The sequence below is a fragment of the Loxodonta africana genome, chromosome 3 (genome assembly GCF_030014295.1).
Source record: "Loxodonta africana isolate mLoxAfr1 chromosome 3, mLoxAfr1.hap2, whole genome shotgun sequence".
NCBI classification, from domain to species: domain Eukaryota; kingdom Metazoa; phylum Chordata; class Mammalia; order Proboscidea; family Elephantidae; genus Loxodonta; species Loxodonta africana.
Genome location: NC_087344.1, coordinates 61,022,188 through 61,043,113, shown reverse-complemented (window position 1 = coordinate 61,043,113; position 20,926 = coordinate 61,022,188). Strand labels below are relative to the sequence as shown.

Here is a 20,926-nt window from a genome sequence, read left to right as displayed (position 1 = left end):
CAATAGGTTTGGTTATAGCCATATATATATATATATATATATATATATGTAAAATTAAGGAGAAACAGGATTGGTTTAAAAAATTGGAGCATGGAAAAATGAAAGTAAAATGGAAGAAGACAGGCTGACATGCTGATTGAGCAGGAAGGGAGGGATTTCCTTAACAGAGAGGCTGAGTGTGTAGAGACAAAGATAAAGGAAGAGGCAGGTGAGTTCCTGACTGCTCCCATAGATGGGATTAAGCGACTGAGATATTTTAATTGTTTGTCAGCTAGAGGGATCCAGGTGCCCAGAGAGATTTAACAGAGGGAGAGGCAAGAGCAGGTCAGCTGTTTGTCCCCAGGGCTGGGGTCCGAGATACTCCCTTACAGCTGCTATGGGGGGAAGCAGTCAGGGCTGCAGGGGTGGTCCTCTTGGTGACCAGGTGAACTTTGGACAGGGATGGTGTGGAGGCCACATGGTTACTGTAGGTGGGGCCTGAGTGCCAGAGGGAAAAGCCCTGAGGAATGTATGGAGTGAGGACCCTGAGGGAGTACATGGAGGATGAGACAAGCTGAAGGCACCTACTGTGGACGGTGGGTGGAATTCAGGCCTGTGTAGGACACTGGGCCGGTGGGAGGCCGTTTCCACAGGGGTAGTGGTGAAGGTGGACAGAATATGTTTGAGCATATTTGCTTTTAACTGACCCAGAACTCACTGACATCACACTTCCCACAAATCCAGTAGGTTCTAAAGGGAAAAGAAAACAAGGCTTTAGACCCACAAACAGCCTTGGTTCTGCACATGTGAGCCATTTTAGGAAGCAGCTTCAATTTTTTTTAAAAAGGTCAGCCAGATCCGCTTGAAGGAAGTAGGCTAAAACCAAGGGAAGCAGATGCTGGAGGCTGAATTCCCGGATACCGGATACCGGGAAGAAGGGGCAGAAGAAATGTTTCAGGTGCGTTTGATGTCTCACGGGCTCCTGAAGGCCGGAAAGAACAAAAGCCACCAGGAGGCAGTGTTGGAAGAACAGACGGCCCAAGGTACTTGGTCCTCTCTCCCCTCCAGAGGGCACAGGCTTCAGAAGCTTCTGATTAGGAATCTGAGGGCGGTTTTCCACCGAGACAGATGCAAAAGCAAGGAGGAACAAGAATTTCTAGGTTCTCCACTGAGAAGTCAGAGCTAACGTTCAGAAGTGAGAAGCAGGTCAACTCCTGCCCCTGCTTAAAACCCTACCTACCTTCTTGCTGAAGCCCTGGTGGCACATTGGTTAAGTGCTCTGCTTCTAACTGAAAGGTTGGTGGTTTGAACCCACCCAGCAGCTAAGATTACAGCCTAGAAAACCCAATGGGAGCAGTTCTACTCTGTCACATGGGGTTGCTATGAGAATTAACTCAACAGCACCCAAAAACAATAACTTCTTGCTGCTCCAGGATTAGAATTAAACTCTTTCCATAGCTCATGAGGCCCCACAGGATGGAGCTCCTGATTCCCTTCAGTCTTCGATTACTGCCCGCCTCCTTCCTCTTCCTCAGACATACCAGTCCTTTCCTACCTCTGAGGCTCGCACTCACTGTTCCCTCTGCCTGGAATGTTCTCCCCACGTCTATCAGAGATGTCAGCTCCTGGGGGCTGCCCTGACTGCCCTACCTCCAGTGTCATCCCCTGGCTACTCTCATCTGTCCCCTCTCCATGGCCTCCATGACTCTCCCCTCTGTCCACACTCATCTTGCTGATATGTTTGCACTCCTGTCCCTGGCCTCCCTCCCTGTCACTACCCTGGAAGCCTCAGGGGAGCAGAAACTTTGTCCGTGTTGTTCACAGTTTTAGTTTCAGCACCTTGTCCACTGCCCAGCCTAGATGAGATGCTCAATAACTACTTGAATTACGAACGCTGGAGGATTCCAGAACAACGGCCGGGGCAGAATCAATGAGCCCCAGACCTCGGCCTCAAGAACTTGCTGGATAGAGCAATGCAGAGAGAAAAGAAACTGATGGCCTAGCAAGGAATGTGTCTGTGATAAATGTGGGGCCCTAGCTTGTGATAGGGGTGGAGGCTGTGACCTCAGACGGAGCCCACACTGCAGTCAGCACCAGGGTGTCAGGACCCAGGTGCAGATGGGCCCTAGGCATTGCCAGTGTGTGGGGTCAGTGCCTGAAGGAGAAGGTGGCCCATGCAGTCCTGAGGCCTGGGACTGCCACTACTGACATTTTCTAAACTTTGCAAAAAGTTAGGAGTATCCCTAATGCCACTCACACTCTTTGCAAGGAGGCCCACCATGTAGGGGGATTTCCCTCCAGGCTTGAAGAAGTGGTCCTTTGGATGCTACGTGACGTACACCCCTGACATCCTGAGGTGGCTGAGGCTGCGTCTTCTCCTTTCTCCATTCTGTTCACATTCTGGATGGTGAAGGCATTGTGGGCCTGGATTATCTGGGCTCTGGGGGTGTCATTTTGCTGAGAAGCCAGAGAGGCTGGGCTTGGCTTATACTTTCTACCCTCGGGCTGGTACTGGGATTCTTCATGTCCTATCAGTCCAACTCTGGAAAAGCAGGACGTGGAGACACTTGGACATTGGAGAAGGTGAAGAGGCCACATCCAGTGCTGCAGGAGACGGCCGGAAGGCAGCCGGGGCTGCAGGAACCTCGGCATTTAAGGAGACCTGACGACATCCGAAGAGCCCCTCTGGCCAAGACTGAGCAGAACAAAAATGGCAGAAGGACAAGTCTGGACTTCAGTTTCTTTGACCTCGGTTTTTACGGCCAAGGAGATTTCTTTGTGAATTTTATGATTCTGTTTTTTGAGGGGAGATTTGGAGGAGAGGTATTCCTGTAGTTCAAAGATGGGCAGTTCTCTTCTTGCAGAAATTCTGAGGAGCCCCCGTGGCTTGTGGCTGGAGTCATGGGAGGTGGGAACAGGACTCAATTGCTCCAGCCCTTGTGGTGGCCTTGGAGAGAATTCAGCACAGCAGTTCTCACCCCTCAGTGTGGGTGACAGTCACCTGAAGCGCTTGTTAAACAGACTCCCTCCCCACCTGCCCCCCCAGCTTCCGAGTCAGCTGGCCCGTGGTGGGGCCTGAGAACGTGCATTTCTAACAAGTTCCCAGGTGGTGCTGATGCTGCTGGTCCAGTTTTTACCTTCTGAGAACCACTGATCCTAAGCAGAACTTCTCACCCCAGGTCCTGGGGCCTTCCAAAGGAGTGGTGGTTGGCAGGGGAGTCAGGGAAGGCTTCCTGGAGGAGGTGACGTTGAGGGCAGTTTTGAGGAATGAAGAAGAGTTTAGTAGGCATATCTGGGGGGTGGGGGGCAGGCAAAGAACAGTCCATGCAGGGGGCACAGGGTGTGGAAAGGCATGGAAGTGTGTGAGAACATGAGGAGTTTTCCGTTTGGTTTCCAAAGGAAGAGAATCTCTGGTTTATTTACATGTTTTGCCATTCCCCAGAGCACGGAAGGCTTCTGGGAGAATTGTCTCAGTTATCACTGTTTTCACCTATCTGTGAAAGTGAGTCTTGGTACAGCTGGCCCATATAATTTATTGCCCAAATTGTAACATTTTTGAGAGTGAAGAGGCACTACTATTTTGCTGGAACAACAGGTTAAAAACAAAACTGTCATGAGCGAACCAGGATGAAGGTCACCCTAGATTTGGGGTCCTTTAAGTTAAGGCAGGGGAGATGAAGGGTGTGGGGAAAGGCAGGGGGGCCGCTGTGGGGTTCCCTGGAGGCTGCCTAGAGGCCAGGGAATAGCTGTTTCACCTGGGCAAGCCTCTTTGGGCCTTGGTGTCCTCCTCTGTAAAATGGGGGTGCCACACTGGCCTGCCCTGCCTCCCTTCCAAAGTTGTAGGAAGGATTTGACGGGGGCTCCAAAGCCGAGGTACTTCCCTCCCAGATTCCTGGCCAGTCACCCTCTCCCTAAAGCACTCACCATTGTCTCTGGCCCTCAACCCCTGTCCAGCACCCCTACGACCAGGCCAGCCCCTGGAAGCCCTTGGACAGTCAAGGAATCTTTGTTGCAATTTCCTACTTTCCGTAGTTTCAGGGCTAACACAAAAATGCTTGCTCAGTGCGAAAAGCAGAAAATGTTCAGATTTATTGCTTTGAGAGTTTGGCCCGTCTCCTGGGCCTGGTTGATGCCGTTTCCTGAAAGTTTCCGAGCATTTTGTTTAAAATGAAGAATTTTTGACGGTAGTGTTTTTCCTCCCATTTATGCCGGGTTTTATAGTTTACAAAGAGTGATCACGTAACAGCAATAACAATCATTGCTGCTATGATTGAGTTCCTACACCTGGGAGCTTGACTGATCCTTGAAACAACCCTCCCATTACACGGAGGGAGAAGCAGAGGCTCAGAGAGTTTAAGGGGCTTGCTCAAGGTCACACAGCCTGGGGAAAGGGCAGGGAGGAGCTGAAACCAGGCTGTCTGGTTTCAAAGTCTGGGATGGTCCCGTCCCGTCATGCCACTCTGCCTGTCTACCTCCAGCTTCGGCCAGTGCAGGCCAATTTGCGAATAAACCGTGAATGGGACAAACAATACAAACCGGAAGGGTTTGCAAAGATCACAGATGCTGGAACAAGTATTAAAATAACCAGCTGCGTTCAAGGGAATCCTCAAGTCCCCAAACAATATGTTTTGTGCTAAGATTCTTTTTGTAAAGATGCAGGTGGTGGTACAGGGTCCTAGGGGGATGGGGGGAGTGAGCAGTGGGCTTGCTTTCTACATTCCTTTGCCTGCACTGTCCAAAATGGCTGTCTACTAACCACATACAGCTATTTAAATCACTTAAAAAAAATTTTTTTTAATTGTGGTGAAAATATACACCAGAACATTCCCCACCACCTCAACTTCCATGTTTACAATTCAGTGACGTTAATTATATTTTTCATCTTGGGCTACCATTAGCCTTTTGTCGTCGAGTCAATTCTGACTCACGGCCACCCTACAGGACAGCAGAACGGCCCTATAGGGTTTCCTAAAAAAAAAGTCCTAGGCTGTAATATTTACGGACGCAGATCGCCACATCTTTCTCCCACAGAGCATCTGGTGGGTTCTAACTGCCAGCATTTCAGTTAGCAGTTGAGCACTTAACCACTGTACCACCAGGGCTCCTTGTGCCACCATTATTGCTATCCTTTTCTAAAATATTCCACCACCATTAACATAAACTCAGTGCCCTCCGGACAAAAACTCCCCCTTTCCCTCTTCCTCTCAACCCCTTTCACCCCGGTAACCACGTATATAATCTTTGGTTTTTATATATTTGTTTATTTCAAGTGAGATCATTATAGTATTTGTCTTTTTATGACTGACTTAATTTGCTCACCATAATAATATTTTCAAGATTCATCCATTGGCTATTTAAATTAAAATGAAATAAAATAAAAAGTTTAGTTTCTTGGTCGTACTTCATTTCAGGTGCTCGACAGCCATGTGTGGCTAGTGAAGTAGCGAAAATGCATTTTCTTTAGTGTTTTGATATTAAAGAGAATATATTTTCTCACTTGTTTTAGAATAGCTGTAGAAGCTGTGATTAACCTATAGGCCTTGGAAAACGGTGCAGGCTCTGTTCAAAATATCGCCTGTGCCACTCTTAAAACGTAACACACACCCTAATACCTTATAACATGTTTTCCCCTATTCGAAATAGGTGATTGAGAGCTCGACATGACTAACGCAATAAAAGATGCTCTAAGTAATTTCTAAACATTTTTTTATTGCACCAGCTGCACCAGTCTCTTCCAAAGGGGTGTGGAGCTATCTCAGCTCCCGTGGCCTTGGTCTTTCTTCTTTTTTTGTTCTCTTGAGAAATGGCCTTAGCCTACAAAACAGACAGGAAGGCTCTCTGACATTTTTAATCTACAACTTTCTTTCTTACTCCCTATCTCAGCCACAGTAGACTTGACAAAACAGTTCCACTAGCCGAGAGATTCTTTTGTGAGTTTTTCAGCCTGTTACAAATATACTGATTAGAGTCCGGATGTCTGACAGTCATGTCTTTAGTTTAATAAAGTTTTTTTATAATTGTTTTGTGACGTATAAGACCATATGCGGACTACGTGCTTAAAACATTAGATAACCCTGATCTTCCCCATATAAAACCCTCTCATCAACCCTTTAGGGTAGGCAGAATTTGGGAGAAATTTTAACCCCCTCTATCTCTTGAATACCGGTATTCAATAAAGCCCTCTTACTACTTACCTGCTCCTGTCTCAGTATTGACTTTGCAGCAGGTGGCTCGAATCCGCGATTTGCGGTAATAGCTAGTGGCTGCCTTCTTGACAGTGCATACGTAGAACGTTTCCATCATCCCAGGAAGTTCCACTAGATAGCACTGTTCTGAGCCACCAGCAAGCTGCTCCTGCCTTGTCAAACCCCTGACTGTCTTGGAGGAGAGGGATCCGCTGCCCAGGTGACAGACGGACTTGATTCGAGATAGGTCCCTCTGCAGCCAAGGTACCTGAAGCTGTCATCCCAACACCTGAGCCCGTCTACTCCACTCTGGAGCAGCCGCCACTCCAGGGACGGAAATAGAAGACCGACCCCAAAGGGCTGGCCATTAACCAAGGCCTTGCTGTTCAAAGTGCAGCGCAAGGTCCGGCGGCATCAGCCTCTCCCAGGAGCTCGTTAGAAACCCAGGATCTCTGGCTGCACTCCAGATCTACTGAATATGAGCCTGCGTTTTAACAAGGTCCCCAGGTGATTCGTGTGCATGTTCAAGTTGGAGAAGCTCTGACTTAAGCAATAGGCTGAGCTGGATCAAAATAATGCCCCAAATATAGGAAACCAAATATTTTTAGGTACAAAAAAATAGCACCAATCCCCCCCGCCCCCCAGTGGTGTGTGACTAAGCATTAGTCACAGGGGGCTGAGACCCTGGGCCACGGGATCAGGAAACATATTTATTCCCAAGGACAGACCCAGGGGGAAGCTGTGGGGAGCCGGCCCACTCCTCATCTCCAGCACCCTCTCAAACCACAGTGGGGTCACCCCGCCAAAGCAAAGGGAACAGACTGAGACCCACCGCTTGGATTTGAGGGATGTCGCCTTTAATTGAGATTTTTGAGTTTTGCTTTTCTTCCCAATGCATTTGGGTTCTGACCTTTGCAAATGCGAAGACACAACCTGATGCACAAAGCCAGTCTGGGAAGAGGGCTGCGTCCCTCCGCTTTCCCAGGGCTGTGTGGCTCCGCAGGCCTCAGTCCCTGGTGGTTTTTGTTGAGTCCATTCCGACTCATGGCAAGCCCACGTGTGCAGAGTAGGGTTTTCAAGGCTGTGACCTTTCAGAAGCAGATTGCCAGGCCTGCCTCCTGAGGTGCCTCTGGGTGGGTTTGAACTGCCAGCCCTTCGGCTTGGGCTAGTAGTCCAGCACTTAACCGTTTTTACCACCCAGGGACTCCATTCAGTGCCTGGAACCAGGTGTTAATGAGGCTTTCTGGAAAGGAATCAGCATCAAGCCTATTTATGACGAAAACAGGTGCAAGAGTGGTTGTGTCCTCAGAAAGGGTGAAGATGAGGCTTCCAGTGAGACTCGGATCATGGAGCTGGCCCCACTGGGGAGGCTGGGATGCTTTGGAGACAGGTCTGGCTGCGTGGATTCTTCCGGTTGCTAGGCGCCCTCCTACTTTCAGGGAGGATGACTCAGGCCTTAATTCCTCCTTTCCTCTCGGCCTACCTTGGGTCTTACTTATTTTTATCCCTGGTATGGAGTTAAGTTGCCAGAAAGATGTTCTTTTCTCCACCCGCAAGGGCCCTCCTGGAAGATGAATTTTAAACCCTTTGTTTTTACAACTTGCTTCCAGCAATAAAGCAGAGGACAAGAACACTGGGAGAGGAAAGGGGGACAGGGACACAGGCCCAGAGGGGGAGCCTTGGGGAACTGCAAAGTGGTGCTGAGGCCAAAGAGACAGGCGTTCTAGGAGGTGATTGTCAGGAAATAACTGCGCGAGGGTGAAAAGATGGCTGGTCAAGTATGGCTCCTCATACCTCTCCTTGTAATGCTGAAAAAAATCAAAGCAAAACCTGCAAAGGGTCTTGCTGTTTTTGTCTATCCAGCATGCAGATCCCCTTATTTTGGTAACAAACCTCAGTTTTCCCCGGGAAATTGTCCCTTGTCCATTGCATGGGGTCTGGATGGGTCTACCGTTTTCTCCTTGACTAGGGGTAGGCCTGTGACCCGGGGTGGGCCTGTGACCCGGGGTGGGCCCATGACCAGGGCTGGGCCAATTTGAAGCTCACTTCCTTGAAGGGAGAGACAGTAGGTTCTGGAAATATTTTGCTTACCCATCCTGATGGTGCTGTGTGAGGGGGCTGCCACCTGGTTCTGGCAACCTGGATCCCCAGCCATATCCTCATTCTGGTCATTCTTGAGATCTGGCTATTCACTCTTTCCTGAGATTCCATGTGGCACCCCAAAACTCAAGCATTTTGCTTAAGTTAGCCAGAGTTGCTTTGTATTAATTTTAACCAGGAATCCAAACTGACACAAACCCAGATGCCCAGTATTAGGACTTAGATGGATAAAGTCTGATATAGCACCCAATGGAGTTCCACACCACCAGGGATGGTGATGAGAGAATGTATATTTGTTGACATGGGAAGATGTTCATGATATACAGTTAAATACAAAAGCAAATAATAAAACAGTATGCATAATATGACATCACGTTTGCAAAATACATATTCTATGTTTGTAGAAAAAGGTCTAGAAGAAAATACAGCAGTATTCATTCTGGAAGGTAGGATGGTGAATGATTTTTCTTTCTGTTTACCTTTATTTCCTAATCTTTCTACAGTGTTTGTGTAGTGGAAGAGTTTTCCTGTTTTGTTTTGTTTCTAAGGGGCACAGGTGGGTTGCTGGAGCCATACTTCTTGATGCTTGTCAAGAGTAGAAGTGATCTGCCGAACTTGTTAACCAAACTCCAGGATTTCTGCTCCAGAGGCTGCGCACCTGTAGCTCTGGCTTCTGCTCAAGAGGATGCTGGGAGCATCTGCATCTCCAGAAAAAGGATGAAACCCTTCCCATACCCCCTGCACCAGTGTCACCCCACCATTCTCATAGCGACCTTGTAGGTGGGGGTTCTTCCCTCTGCTTTATGGAAAAGAGGAGCCCAGAGAAACGAGACAACCTGCTCAGGCTCACACTGTGGGATTTAAAGCCAGGTCACCTGGCCCAGAGCCCTGACACCCCAGGGGCTACTCAGTTTGACTGCTAGAACCCAGATGAAGCGGCAGTTGCTTGGACTGGCTGCGAAGGGTGTTGGGGTGATGGGAGAAAAAACCCTCACTCAGTGTTGGGACCTGAACCCCTTGCTTTGCAGAGCGCGGCTTCAGCATTTGACACCTCCTCCCAGGGGACACAGGTAATGGTCACTGAGGAGAGTGGAAACGGAGCTGGGACGTGTGGGTGCTGGTCCATCTGCAGGATACTCTTCCCGCTGCTCCTGCTGATCTCCTAGGTCTTGGTGTGATGGTCACCTGCCCAGAGTGGCCCTCCATGACCCCCTAAAGGTAGGTCCTGATTATTTCTTCTGTTGCATTTCATGCCACCTGCAGTTATTTGCTTATCTGTCAATTTACAGTCTATCACTGTCTCTTGACTGAATGCTCCCTCAGGTCAGGGTTATGACTGTCCTGCTCACAGCTGTGTCCCTGGCATCTAGCCGATGTCTGGTCCATTGCAGGCACTCCCCAAGTATCTGCTGAATGACTGACCAGATGAACAGGGGAGTCAAGAAACCCAGGGGCCAGGCTCATCTCTGTCTTTTACTAGCTGCGTGACTTCAGGCAAGTTGCTGCCCTTCTCTGGGGCTCTTCCAAGCCTAAACCCACCAACCAAACCCGCTGCTGATGAGTCAATTCCAATCACAGTGACCCTATAGGACAGAGTAGAGCTGCCCCATAGGGTTTTCCAAGGCTATAAATCTTTACGGAAGCAGACTGCCACATTTTTTTCCTGCGGAGCAGCTGGTGGGTTTGAACGGCCAACATTTTGGTTAGCAGCTAAACGCTTTAACCACTGCACCACCAGGGCTCCTTCCAAGCCTCAACCTGAGTATAAATATCAGCTCCGTTTAAAGGACTGGCATCACACCTCCTGAATATATTAGGACCAATTTAAGGGGAAGGAAACAGAAGTTGGGGTCACCGATTCCTCGTTTACTGAATTACCCTTTACAGCAACTGCTTGTTGGTAATTCTCTCTGATGATAACATTGCTGGATTTTCCCAGGAGTTACTGATGTACAAAGAACTTAACTGGGTTTCTTATTCAATAAACTCTTTTATTCTAGTTCACAGATTTTTCCATTACGATAATGAAAATAATACTAGTGATTCGTAACACTTAGACCGAAGTCAAAGTGGAACCCCTCCTGAAATGAAAAGGTAAATGACACATAATTGAAAATATAGTAAATGCTGGCAAAAGGCATTTAAAGTATAGAAAATGGGGCCCAGGTTTGTGTGTGTGTGCAAACACTAAGATTTTGTTGATCAGGAAGCCACCATTTTAGAAAGCACATGGTTTTGAAAACTATGTAATTATGGTAAAACCCAACTATACAGAAAAGGCAAAATCAAGCTGAACAAAACGAAAGGAACTGGAGTTAATACATGGGGTCGGTATGCAAACCTCTGGTCCTTTGGCCCTGGAATGGCAAGTGAGTGGGTTTCATAGAAATTCTCCGTAGAAAGGAATGTCTGGGGCCTGCTGTAGGGTGGCCCCTGTCTGACGTAACTGCATCTGCAAGTCCTTGTCTCCTCATAGAGGAAAAGAAGTTGCTTGTCCGGCAGATCTGCCTGGGGTCTGCCCGAGAGGGGGCCTACGTTCCCAACTCCTTTGAGAACAGTCCCAAATCCCGAAAATGTAAGACATGTCTGTGGCGGCCCCAGGAGCTGCGGAGAGGTGGAGTCAGTGTCTGCCCCTGGCCCTGCCCGAGCTGTCCGAGTGGTTTACCGGGAGTGGGTGGGCCTCCGTGTTGAACACCCAGTCTTCCTGGGAGAGCACGTCATCTTCAGAGAACAGAAGATAGAGATACCTGTGCCCCAGGGCAGAGCAGGGAAGCAAGACACAGCTGTCAGTGCCTGGTGAAGGCTGGGTACGCTGGGAAGCAACCTTAGAGACCTCTGCAATGGGCTGGGGCCGAGGGCACAGGGAGGTCCAGACCCAAAACTGCTTGGAGGGCTGGTCCCAGGGGAGGAGGCTGTGGACGCCAAGGAAAGCACTGAGCTTTGGGGTCAGTCAGACCTGGTTTAATCCTGACTCTGTCCCCTGACAGCACACCTGTCAGCTTCACTCAGGTACTTTGCCTACCTTGCCCTGTATATGAGCCCTGCTGGGACCTCTTACTGCCTAGATTCTCCTTTCTTTCTAAGAGCGGCCGAGTGCTGCACTAGTCCAAACTCGTGTACTTCTCCCTTACACATCTCCTGAGGAGACTCTTCACTTGAATGTATGTTGAGAGCACTAAACAAAACAGCTTCCAAGGGCATGGGAATTTTCTGCTGGAGGGAACTGGACCATTCCAATCCATCCTAAAGGGTTACAACACAAAGGACTTGTTTTTGGGAACCGCATGGAAAAGAGATGGCCAGCTTCTACCGAAAAAAAAAAAAAAAATGAGATGGAGTGGCCCAGCAGCAACGCTGCAGAGGAGGAGAAGTTAACAGCGTGCCAGGCAGGTGCACTATCTCACTGAATTCTCAGAATGTCCTTATCAGGGACTTCACCTTCATCATTACGACTATTCTCATTTTATGAATGAGGACAAGGTTTCAGAAAGCTGAAGGAACCTGAACAAACAGTTTAAAGAACTTGAGTTCTAAACATCATACTGCTAATACTCAGGGGGCTGGATGCTGACCCTGTCCCCTGGTCCCTGGACTCACACTCTTAAGGAGAGAAACTGTCCTGGGCTCGAGGCTCACTTGGGGATGTAGCGCTGTGGTCCTCGACCCCTCGTTCCTGCTTGCCCAGTCCTGTGGCTGCAGAACCTAACTGCTGGTGAGGAGAGACGGAGGCTACCCTCCTACCCCCCGCCCCTCTGTCCTTAAGAAAAGCCCATGTCCTCCCCTGGAAAAACCAAGGATCGGGCCCCTGCTCACTTCAGTGTCTCCGCTAGAAAGAAACTCTGCTGCTTGTTGTCGTGGCTGGGGATGCTGCTGTAGACATCTTGGATCCCAGAGAAGCCTCCTTCCGTCCGACAGTATTTCTCCAAGGCCTGGGGAAAGGAAGGCTGCCATAGTGTGGGGAGGGGCAGGGCTGCCAGAGGGCTGGAGCTTGTGGACAGCCAGGCCCCCTTATCCCCGTGAATGGGGTCCCTGGCATTTGTGGAAGCTGGAGGCCAAATTATTCTTTCAGGTTTCGGCTGCTCTGCTCCTGTCCCCCTGTCCTAGAGGGACCACACTCCCTCTGCCTCCCCCTGAGAACTCAGTCCCCATGGGCTGCCTGCCCTGAGCTCTGTACCCGGTTTGAACTTAGAGAGTACTTCTCTTTGCCTTTCAGGGAAACTAAACTATTCTGACAAATGCACCCATAATGGTGGAAGGAGATAAAGGAAGGCCATTGGTCGTGTTCATAAGGTGGGGCTTGGAGAATGGACCCTGGACACCACCAGGCTTCTCTGTAGAGACATGGTCCCTGAGCCAGAGGGAGGTGGGACACCAGGCTGTCTGCATTTTTGTATATAAGCATACTTTGTATATATATGCAATTTTTACACATTGTGGGATGGTACCAGGGGCACAAAACACTTGCCTTTGGAAGGTCAAGAACCAGGGCCTCGGAGAAGTAGGTAGACTCAGGCTAATGCAGGTGCTTTGTTGGTCACAGGGACCAACCCGAGCAGGCACCCCTGTGCCCTGCCTGAGCATGACACTGAGTGTGGCCTCTACCCAGGGTGGCCCGTGCCTCCTAGAGCTGGTGGTGTGGTCATCAGAGAGTTGGGACAAGAAGCTGGGGAGGATGGCTGTGGCTAAGCATCCACCGAGGGACCTTCTGGAATATCCACAGCTGCCTTTGACATCTAGCCAAAGACGGCCAGGAGAGTTCCAGCTAGGAGTTTGGGGTCTGAGGGTGTACCAAGAGGACTAGTGAAAGAGAGACTGGGGGGCAGGGCCCAGAGAGGGTAGGGGGTACCTGGGTCTGAGTTGGCTTTGGGAAGAGGAGAGAAGTAAACTGTTGGCCCTGCAGCCAGTTCCTGTTGGCCCCTCCAAAGGCTGTGGGCCCTCAAGGTTGACTAGGGCAGCAACCAGGACTCTCTTCACAAGTTTCTGACCTGCTGGGTCCCACCACATCCTCTGCCCAGCTCAGGGCTCTTGGCTCTGCAAACACAACCTTGACCCTCTGCACTTTGAACCTCATCCAGATGTCAACCTAGCTTGACCCTCTGCTTGATGCCTGAGCTAGGGGGTTTTGGACCCCACCTGTGAATTCTTGGGGGTGCCCGCTTCCCTGTCACCCACCCCCTGGTCTCACTCACCATCACCACTTCCCAGCCCCACTCCCTGTAGATGGGGTTGTGGGTCTGCCGCCACAGGTACATGTAGCTCTCCACCACCTCAGGCCGCAGGATATAGTAGCTCTCACTCAGCTGAGTGGCCACTGCCTCTCGGCCGGAGTTAAACCAGAAGGCCTCGGGCCCGAGCTTGGTATCTGCAGGAATGTCCAACCAGAGGGCCTAGGTCAGACCTCTCATTTCCTGCTTTTCAGGATCCTGCTGCCCCATGTGTAGAAGCCCTTGCCTGGGGTAATGGTTAGTGATGGACTGGTACAGGGTCAGCTTCCCTCTCGGCCTAGCCTGGCCAAAGCAAGACCCTTGAAGCCTCAAGCAGTTTGCAGTTTTGGACTCTGAGAATTCAAATGAACCACAACATTCCACAGTCTGGGAAGAGAAACATTCAGGCAGTGTTCCCCAACTGCGTATTTTGAGACATTAGCTCTGCGAGATGTTAACCAGGGAGCCAGGGATTTTTCTCAGAGATGCTGTTTTGAGAGGCAGCATGCAAGGTGGGATAGGGCATCAGAAGACCCGGGTTCTAGTCCAAGCTTAGCTACTCACATGCAGTGTGACTTTGGCCAAGTTACTCCCCATCTCTGGGCTGACTCAGTTTCCCCATGTGTAGAATGAGGAGTTGAGTTCATGCTCTGTAACGTGACCTTTGACTCTAGCATCGGCAGTTCTGCCATGAGTGCTGGGTCGGGATGGTGGAGTAGCTCTCAAGTGTTTGGTGGTCTTGGGTCAAAGGGCTGAACAGTGGGGTGCCAGGGGGTGGTGAGATCCATTAGATGGAGAGGTGCTGGTGGGGAAAGGCCAGGCATGTCTAGGACTACGGGACGGGGTGAAGGAATTTGCAAATGTTGGTTCAGGAAGCCAACATTTCTGCCTCAGGAACCGGAGGACCCTCCACTCTGTGCCCCTCATGTAGGACCTTGGCCAAGTCATGTCTGAGCCTCAGTTTCCTCGTCCGTGTTGAGATTCAGTGCGGATGTGCGTCAAGCGTGTTACAGCATACCCCCACATGCAGTGCTCAATACAGCATCATTACTTCCCCTTCAGTGTAGGCTACAACCTCAGTGCATAGAAAGCATGTCCATCGCTCAAGCTACATAACTTCCAGTGGGAGCTCCCTTCACTCACTGCTGCTCTGCTGGTCTTTCCAGTTCTTCCTGGTGGCTAGCCTTAGTCTCTCCTGCTGCCCCTTCCCTTGGCAGGGTTACCTGAGCGGGCGTACGATTCGTGGCACGTCTTGGTGATCTGGGCTGCAAGTTCTCGGTAGTGGGCCCTCTTTTCTTCCTTGGCATCTTCAGCACCGAGGGCGATCATGCCCCCCGAGAAACAGGCCAGGTGCCCCATCTTATGGTCCAGAATCCCCCCTCGCCACTCAGCAATGTAGGTCAGCCCCCCGGGAGAGACATTCAGCAAGTAGGTCTCTATTGCCTGGGAGTGGGGTGGGAATTGAACAGGGAGAAGGCACAGGAGAGGACAGAGAAGGGAGGGGTAGAGGGTGCAAGTGAGTACGGTGGAGACAGCAGCCAACGCAGCTCTGCTGAGCCCCCCAGCCTGAAGCTCTGCCAGGCCCTCCAGCCCAGGCGTCCCAGGCACTGCTGGCGGCACTCCTGACAGGCTGGTGGGGGGTCCTGGCGCTTGCCGAGTGAGGCCTGGGGCCTGCTGGGTGCTCCCAGGGGTCATTCTCTTACACATTCAGGGACTTCAGTCTTTTAAAATGACCCTCCACCTCCATTACGACCTCTGCCAGGGGTCATTCACCTGAAGTCCAGTTGGCCTGTGAATGGGCTTCAGGAGGTCTAGAAAGCCCAAAAGCTGTATGTAACAGTTTCGTGTATGTGCATTTTTCTGAAGAGAGGGTCCATGTACATTGTGGGATTTTCTAAAAGGACCCACAAAGCATGTAGAGCTGCTTTCCACAGGTACTTTATCACTCGCCTCCTCATTTCATGCTCTCAACAAGTCGGGCAGATGGATCCTAGTACCACTTATAAACTTGTCCCAGGTCACCCAGCCAGGCCAGGACTAGGACCAGGACCCCTGTGTGCCCAGAGCACTGCTGCTTCCATACCTGATGGCTGCTCTGCTTTGATGGGAAGTGGCTTTGAGTTCCCTTCCCTGCTCTGTGGGAGGTGACGCTGTTGGTACAGGCCCCTGGATTCTGGGGGTTATGTAGCTGACAGACCATTGCGTTACCCATCCCCTGGAGACAGGAGGCCCGGAGATAGGATGTGACGGTGGCAGCCACGCACACAGCCTTCAGGCCAGGCTCTGGGATGGACTGAGGGTCCTGGTCCGCTGGTTGGTGACCTTCTGGGACCCTCACAGGCCTCTGCTTCCACTCTTGCCCCTCCAATCTGTTCTCAAGGGGCATCTCTGTACTCTGTAAACCACACATCAGATAGTTTCTTGTGCCTGCTTAAAACCGTTGAGCAGTTTCCAAGTACCCTTTGGGGTAAAGTCTGCAGGGCCTCTAAGACTTTGATCTATACCCTGAGGTTCAACCCAGTGCTGTAAACACGGCTCCTGGGGGCAGACTCCCTGGGTTCAAATCCCACCTCCACCAGTTCCAAGCTGTGTGGCACTGGGCAGGTTATATGTTCTCTGGGCCTCAGTTTCCTCGTGTGTAAAATGGGGATAAGAGCGTTATCTACTTCACAGGATCATGAGGATTAAATGGGATATGTCTACAGAGCTTTGCATATTTCCCAGCACAGAGAGAGTCCTCCCTAAACACTGGCTATTACGACTCCTCTCCTGCCTGTCCCCCACCCCTCATGCCCCTGCCCAGCCCCATTGGCTTCTTTTCATTCAGGCATTACCCCGCCCCGGCCACCCCGTTCTGTCTAATATTTCATGAGCGTCTCCTCAGTGCCAGCTCTGTACGAGGCGCTGGGGTGCAGCTGTACCAAAGAGCAACCGGCCATGCTCAGGGGGCCACCCCTGAGTTCAGAGACAGCAGACTAACCTCCCAGCAAACTCAACTTGTAAGCACTATAATTTGTGATCAGCATTTTGAATGAAACAAATTGAGAGACTGAGATAGAAAAATGGTCTCTATAAATGTGATACTTATGTTGTTTTCTCCCTGTCCCCCACCTTCCTGTCCACCCTGACTGCCTGCCACCTCACACCGGGCCTCGGGCCTCCTCTGGAGTGCCACCGCCTTGGAGAGGCCGGCCCTGCTCCTCTCTTTATCACAGCTTGTCGCTTTTCTGCATGCCGCCCCCTCCCGCTTTGTGTATACACATCTGGGTATGTTTCTGTCAATGTCTTTCTGCCAGGACTCTGAGGGCAGAAGCCACCATGCCTGGTGTAATGAAGGTGCTCAAACAATATTCGCCCCTTGCTCTGTGTCCTCCTTTTCCCTCTTCTGTAAGCATCCAGGGCTGGTGGGCCAGCAGATGGGGAAGCGCTGATGATGGGATGTGCCAGGGCACCTGCTCCAAATGGGGACGAGCACTCGGGGGATGGCTGGCCACCCGGCTGGGGTCTACTTTGGAGCCAGCCCTAGCTCCTGGGAAAGCTGGGTCAAAGGCAGCTGCTGTTCATCGCTGGGCCTACAGGTGCACAGAGCCGTGTCAGGGTGAGTCCAGGCTCTGACACCTGGCTCAGAGTTACCAGGTGTCAACATTTGGGAGAGAACATAGACATTGGGGAGCGAAGGGAGAGATCCCAGGATGCCCCTCGCTGAAGCAGGAAATCTGCACCCTCCAGACCATTTCCCATAGAACTTAGAACAATTTTCATTTGGGGTTAACTCCAAACTAATTGCGGAAAAGAGGAAATTATAGGCCAGTCTCTCTTTGAGGATAAAATTGAGAGAAGGCAGATGCAAAAGAAAAGAAACAAGGCCTTCTAAAACCCTGAGCAAAACAGCACAGGTTGGCAACCAAGTGGTGAGAGGCTTAAATCACAGCAAGAGACAGTGCACAGAGCTGGGTGGGGAGTCAGAGACCTGAGTTTGAATCCCAGCTCTGCAATTTGAGCAAGTTATTCTACTTTTCTGAAGGCTTATCTTCCTCATCTAAAAAGTGGGGATAATAATTCCTGCGATGGTACTGAGGATTAAAGGACAGAATAGTCACACTCTAACTCAGCGCCTGATAGATGCTCAATGGATGTTCCTCCCTTTTCCTTCTGGGGAGAACCCTCATCTGAGCACGAGAGAGGTTTTGAGGTGAACCAGGTTCTTCTGTGATCTGACAGCCTGTATGTGGAGGCAGGAGCACTGAATTGGGAGTCAGTCAGATCCAGGTTTGTGTCCTGGCTCTGACACTTGTTGCTGTTACCATGGGCCTTTCTGAGCCTCAGTTTCAGCATCCGTGAGATGGGAATAATACCTGCTTTCGCAAAGTTGTGGAGACTAAATATGACCAGATACTTAGAGGAGGCCTGCAGTGATAGCAGCTCTCGCTGTTATTCTCATTGCCTCTCTGTGACGCTCAGGGACCTGTCTACGTCTGCTGGACATTCGTCTAACCCGGTGGTTTCCAACTCTGGCTGCACATCCGAATCACTGTGGGGGCTTTCAGAAAGGGCTGATTCTGGTTTAACTGGCCTGGCGTGGGACTTGGGCACAGGGAGTTTTAAAAGCTGGTTCCCAGCCTAGCTGCACACTGGAATCACCTTGGGATATTTACAGTGCTGATGCCTGGCCCCCACCCCTGAGGCTCTGATGTAATTGGTCAGAGGTGGGCCTGGGCAAGGGGATCTTTCAGCTCCCAGAACAATCTTCAAAGCCCCAAACTTGTCAGAGGCCCAGTTTTTACTGGGGTCAGAGAGGCTCCAGACTCTTCACTGGGGAGATCAAATGCAGGGAGCAAAGCCAAGTTCCATCCTGTTCAGTCAAGTGCTTCTGTAAGACTCCCAGTGTGCTTAAATAATTCATGGCCATTTCTTGCCTTGAAGCCTCAACTACAGTATGCCCTGAGGGGAGCAAAACGGGCTGTTCGTTAACTTCATGTTGGTTTTGCAAGGAACTGCAGAGACTCCCCCTCTTGCCAGCATGTCCTGGCCAGTGATGGAGCCCTAACCCAGGGGTCGGAGGCCACGGTCTCCCCCAGTTAAAGCCCAGGTTGGGGTGGAGCTTAGACTCAGGCGGAGCTGGGACTGGAGTCCCAGTAGGTGCTTCATGACTGAGGTGCTGGTTGCTGAGGAACCAAAGAGAGAAAATTCAGCACCCAGTCCACAGTTTAAAGGGTTCATGGCTCTGAAGGCCTGTTTCAATGTCAAGGCAAGCACTACCATTCCTGGCCAGATTCGTGGGATCAGAGGGTAGTTAGAGATCATCCATCCGTCTACCCACCCAGCCAGCTGCTTGCATCTTGTCCATTGCTCTGTCCGTCTGTCCGTCCGTCCGTCCGTCCATCCATCTCTCCTTCCATCCTTTCACATTCATCCATTATTCATTCATAAAATAGTTATGGTGCACCTACTACGTGCCAGGCCCTGTTTTAGGAGCAGGGTGTACAGGGGTGTGACCAGACAAGACTCTGGCTCCTATGTAGCTCGTATTCTATCTGGGGAGGACAGACAAACAAGTAAGTACATGCCTATGATAGTTTTAAATACTGATGAAGGTAAGGAAGAGAATAAGCCTGAGGTACACAATGGAGAATGCCTGAGGAAGGCTACATTAGAGCTGAGAGTTGACTGACACATGGGGCCCAGCCATTTTAATGACATTTGAGGGACAGGGGGACAGCAAGTGCAAAGGCCCTGAGGTGGGAATGGGGCTGGTATGTCTGAGGAGGAGCAGGAAGTCCTGTGACTAGAGCCAAGAGAGCAGAGAGGAAAGAGGAAAGGAGGTCCTGGTGACCTGCAGGGCCCAGATCATGTGGGACCCAGTCAGTAAAGGAGAGGAGTGTGGTTTATTCCAAGTGCTAAGGGAAGTCAGTGAAGGGAAGGCCATGCATTTTCAGCTCCTCTGCCTGTGTGTGTAGAATGGACTGAGTGGAGGAGGCAGGGGGAAAGCTGGAGTCCAGTTTAGAGGACAAAAAGTAGGTAGTTTACATCAAGGAGGTGGCAGAGTAGATCCAACCTGCTCAACTTACTTTATGGGGAAACTGAGGCCTGGAGCAGCAAAGTAACCATACACGTGTCCGGCATACTACAGGGGCTGCCCAGTACCTTTTCCTTAGTGGGGTTCAAAGGTGTCTGTTGATGGGAGTCCATAATCTCCCCTTCTGCCCCAGAGTCTCCCCCTCTCTGGAGGGACTAAGCTCTGCCTCTTGTTCCTCATTCATCCCACGCCCTGTGGATGAATCCACCAAACAGACCAGCAGTGGTACAGGGCAGTGGGAATAGCTCTGGGGCTGGTGTGGGAGACCTGGCTCCTGTGCCAGCTCTGTGCTGTGTGGCCTTGGGCAAGTGCCTTCCCTTCTCTGGGCCTTGGTCTTCATCCTGGGAAAGAGGAGCAGAGCTGGATGTTCCACTGAGGGAGGCCCCTCCCAGCAGGGACATGCTAATGATGAGACTCTGGTTCAACAGGAAGGTGGCTGAGGGTCTCCCTGGGGCAGCCTCCCCTGGATCTGGCTGCGTTCTGGGCTCTGAACCACGAACTGAACATAAACACTGGTGGGGAGAGTGGATTACTGGACCATGGTTTCTGAATCACACTGGCTGTCACCTACACTGAGACCTCAGAGAAATCACTCCAGCTCCCTAAGCCTGGGTTTTGCATCTGTAAACCGAGAATGCCAACACAGCCCTAATTTGAGGGTTGCCCAGAGAAGTCATGAGACAGGGTGTCAAGCGACTGGCTCAGGTGGGGTCTGTCTTGCCATGGTCCTGGCCAGTTACCCTGGGGAAGGGTGGGTAAGCCCTGGACCATCTGGTCCCTGCTGCCGCTCAGCACTGCCCCCCAGCAGGCTGCCAAGAGAGCTGGTGGCTAATGGCCAACCGCCCACAAAGAACCAAGAGCCTGTCTTACCTCCAGTGCTTCATAGTACATATTTTTAGCCTCCATATCTGTCTTGGCCGACATCAACCATGATTTGATCAAATATTCATAAAAACTGTCCCCGAGTCCTCCAACCGAGACGTGGTCTGTGAGGGGAAAGAGGACAAGACAAGAGCATCATCTCCATCTGCAACCACTGAGGCAGGTGAACAAGGTGGCCCCAGTGTGGTGTGGGGCGGCGGGAGCCAGCATTTCAATCAGCAGTACGGAAACCTGGTGGCAGCTGAGAGGAAGACACAGCCTGCGACTCAACTTGGAGGACTGTGGACAACGGCAAAGGAGAAAGCCGGGGCCGTCTGAGGAGATCAGCCCTCGGAAAGTGCACGGGCTCATCCAAGGCTATAAATCACATCACTTTAGCAGGCCCCTGGCAGGGCTCCTGGTTATTAACTGTAAATGAGTTGCATTTCTTTAAAAACTTAATCTGGTGGCAGGGAGTTCAGAGGTTTTTATTACCCGGTGACAAACAGAGCAATAATTAA

At 50.9% G+C, this 20,926-nt stretch overlaps 1 protein-coding gene across 3 annotated transcripts in view; it reads right to left on the bottom strand.

The window, feature by feature from the left end:
• Positions 1-7,817: 7,817 nt before the first annotated feature.
• The window catches only part of MAN1C1 (mannosidase alpha class 1C member 1), a 174,844-nt gene continuing 161,735 nt past the window's right edge, over positions 7,818-20,926 (bottom strand). Inside the window, exons 8-12 of one of the 3 annotated variants that reach the window (XM_064281496.1) lie at positions 20,415-20,530; positions 14,692-14,911; positions 13,454-13,626; positions 12,078-12,208; positions 7,818-11,011 (exon numbers count right to left, since the gene is read on the bottom strand). In XM_064281496.1, the coding sequence (XP_064137566.1) occupies positions 10,885-11,011; positions 12,078-12,208; positions 13,454-13,626; positions 14,692-14,911; positions 20,415-20,530 (767 nt within the window). In that variant the 3' untranslated portion in view covers positions 7,818-10,884. The remainder of the gene's footprint in view (positions 11,012-12,077; positions 12,209-13,453; positions 13,627-14,691; positions 14,912-20,414; positions 20,531-20,926) is intronic. The other 2 variants (XM_003415400.4, XM_064281497.1) reach the window with 2 other exon arrangements.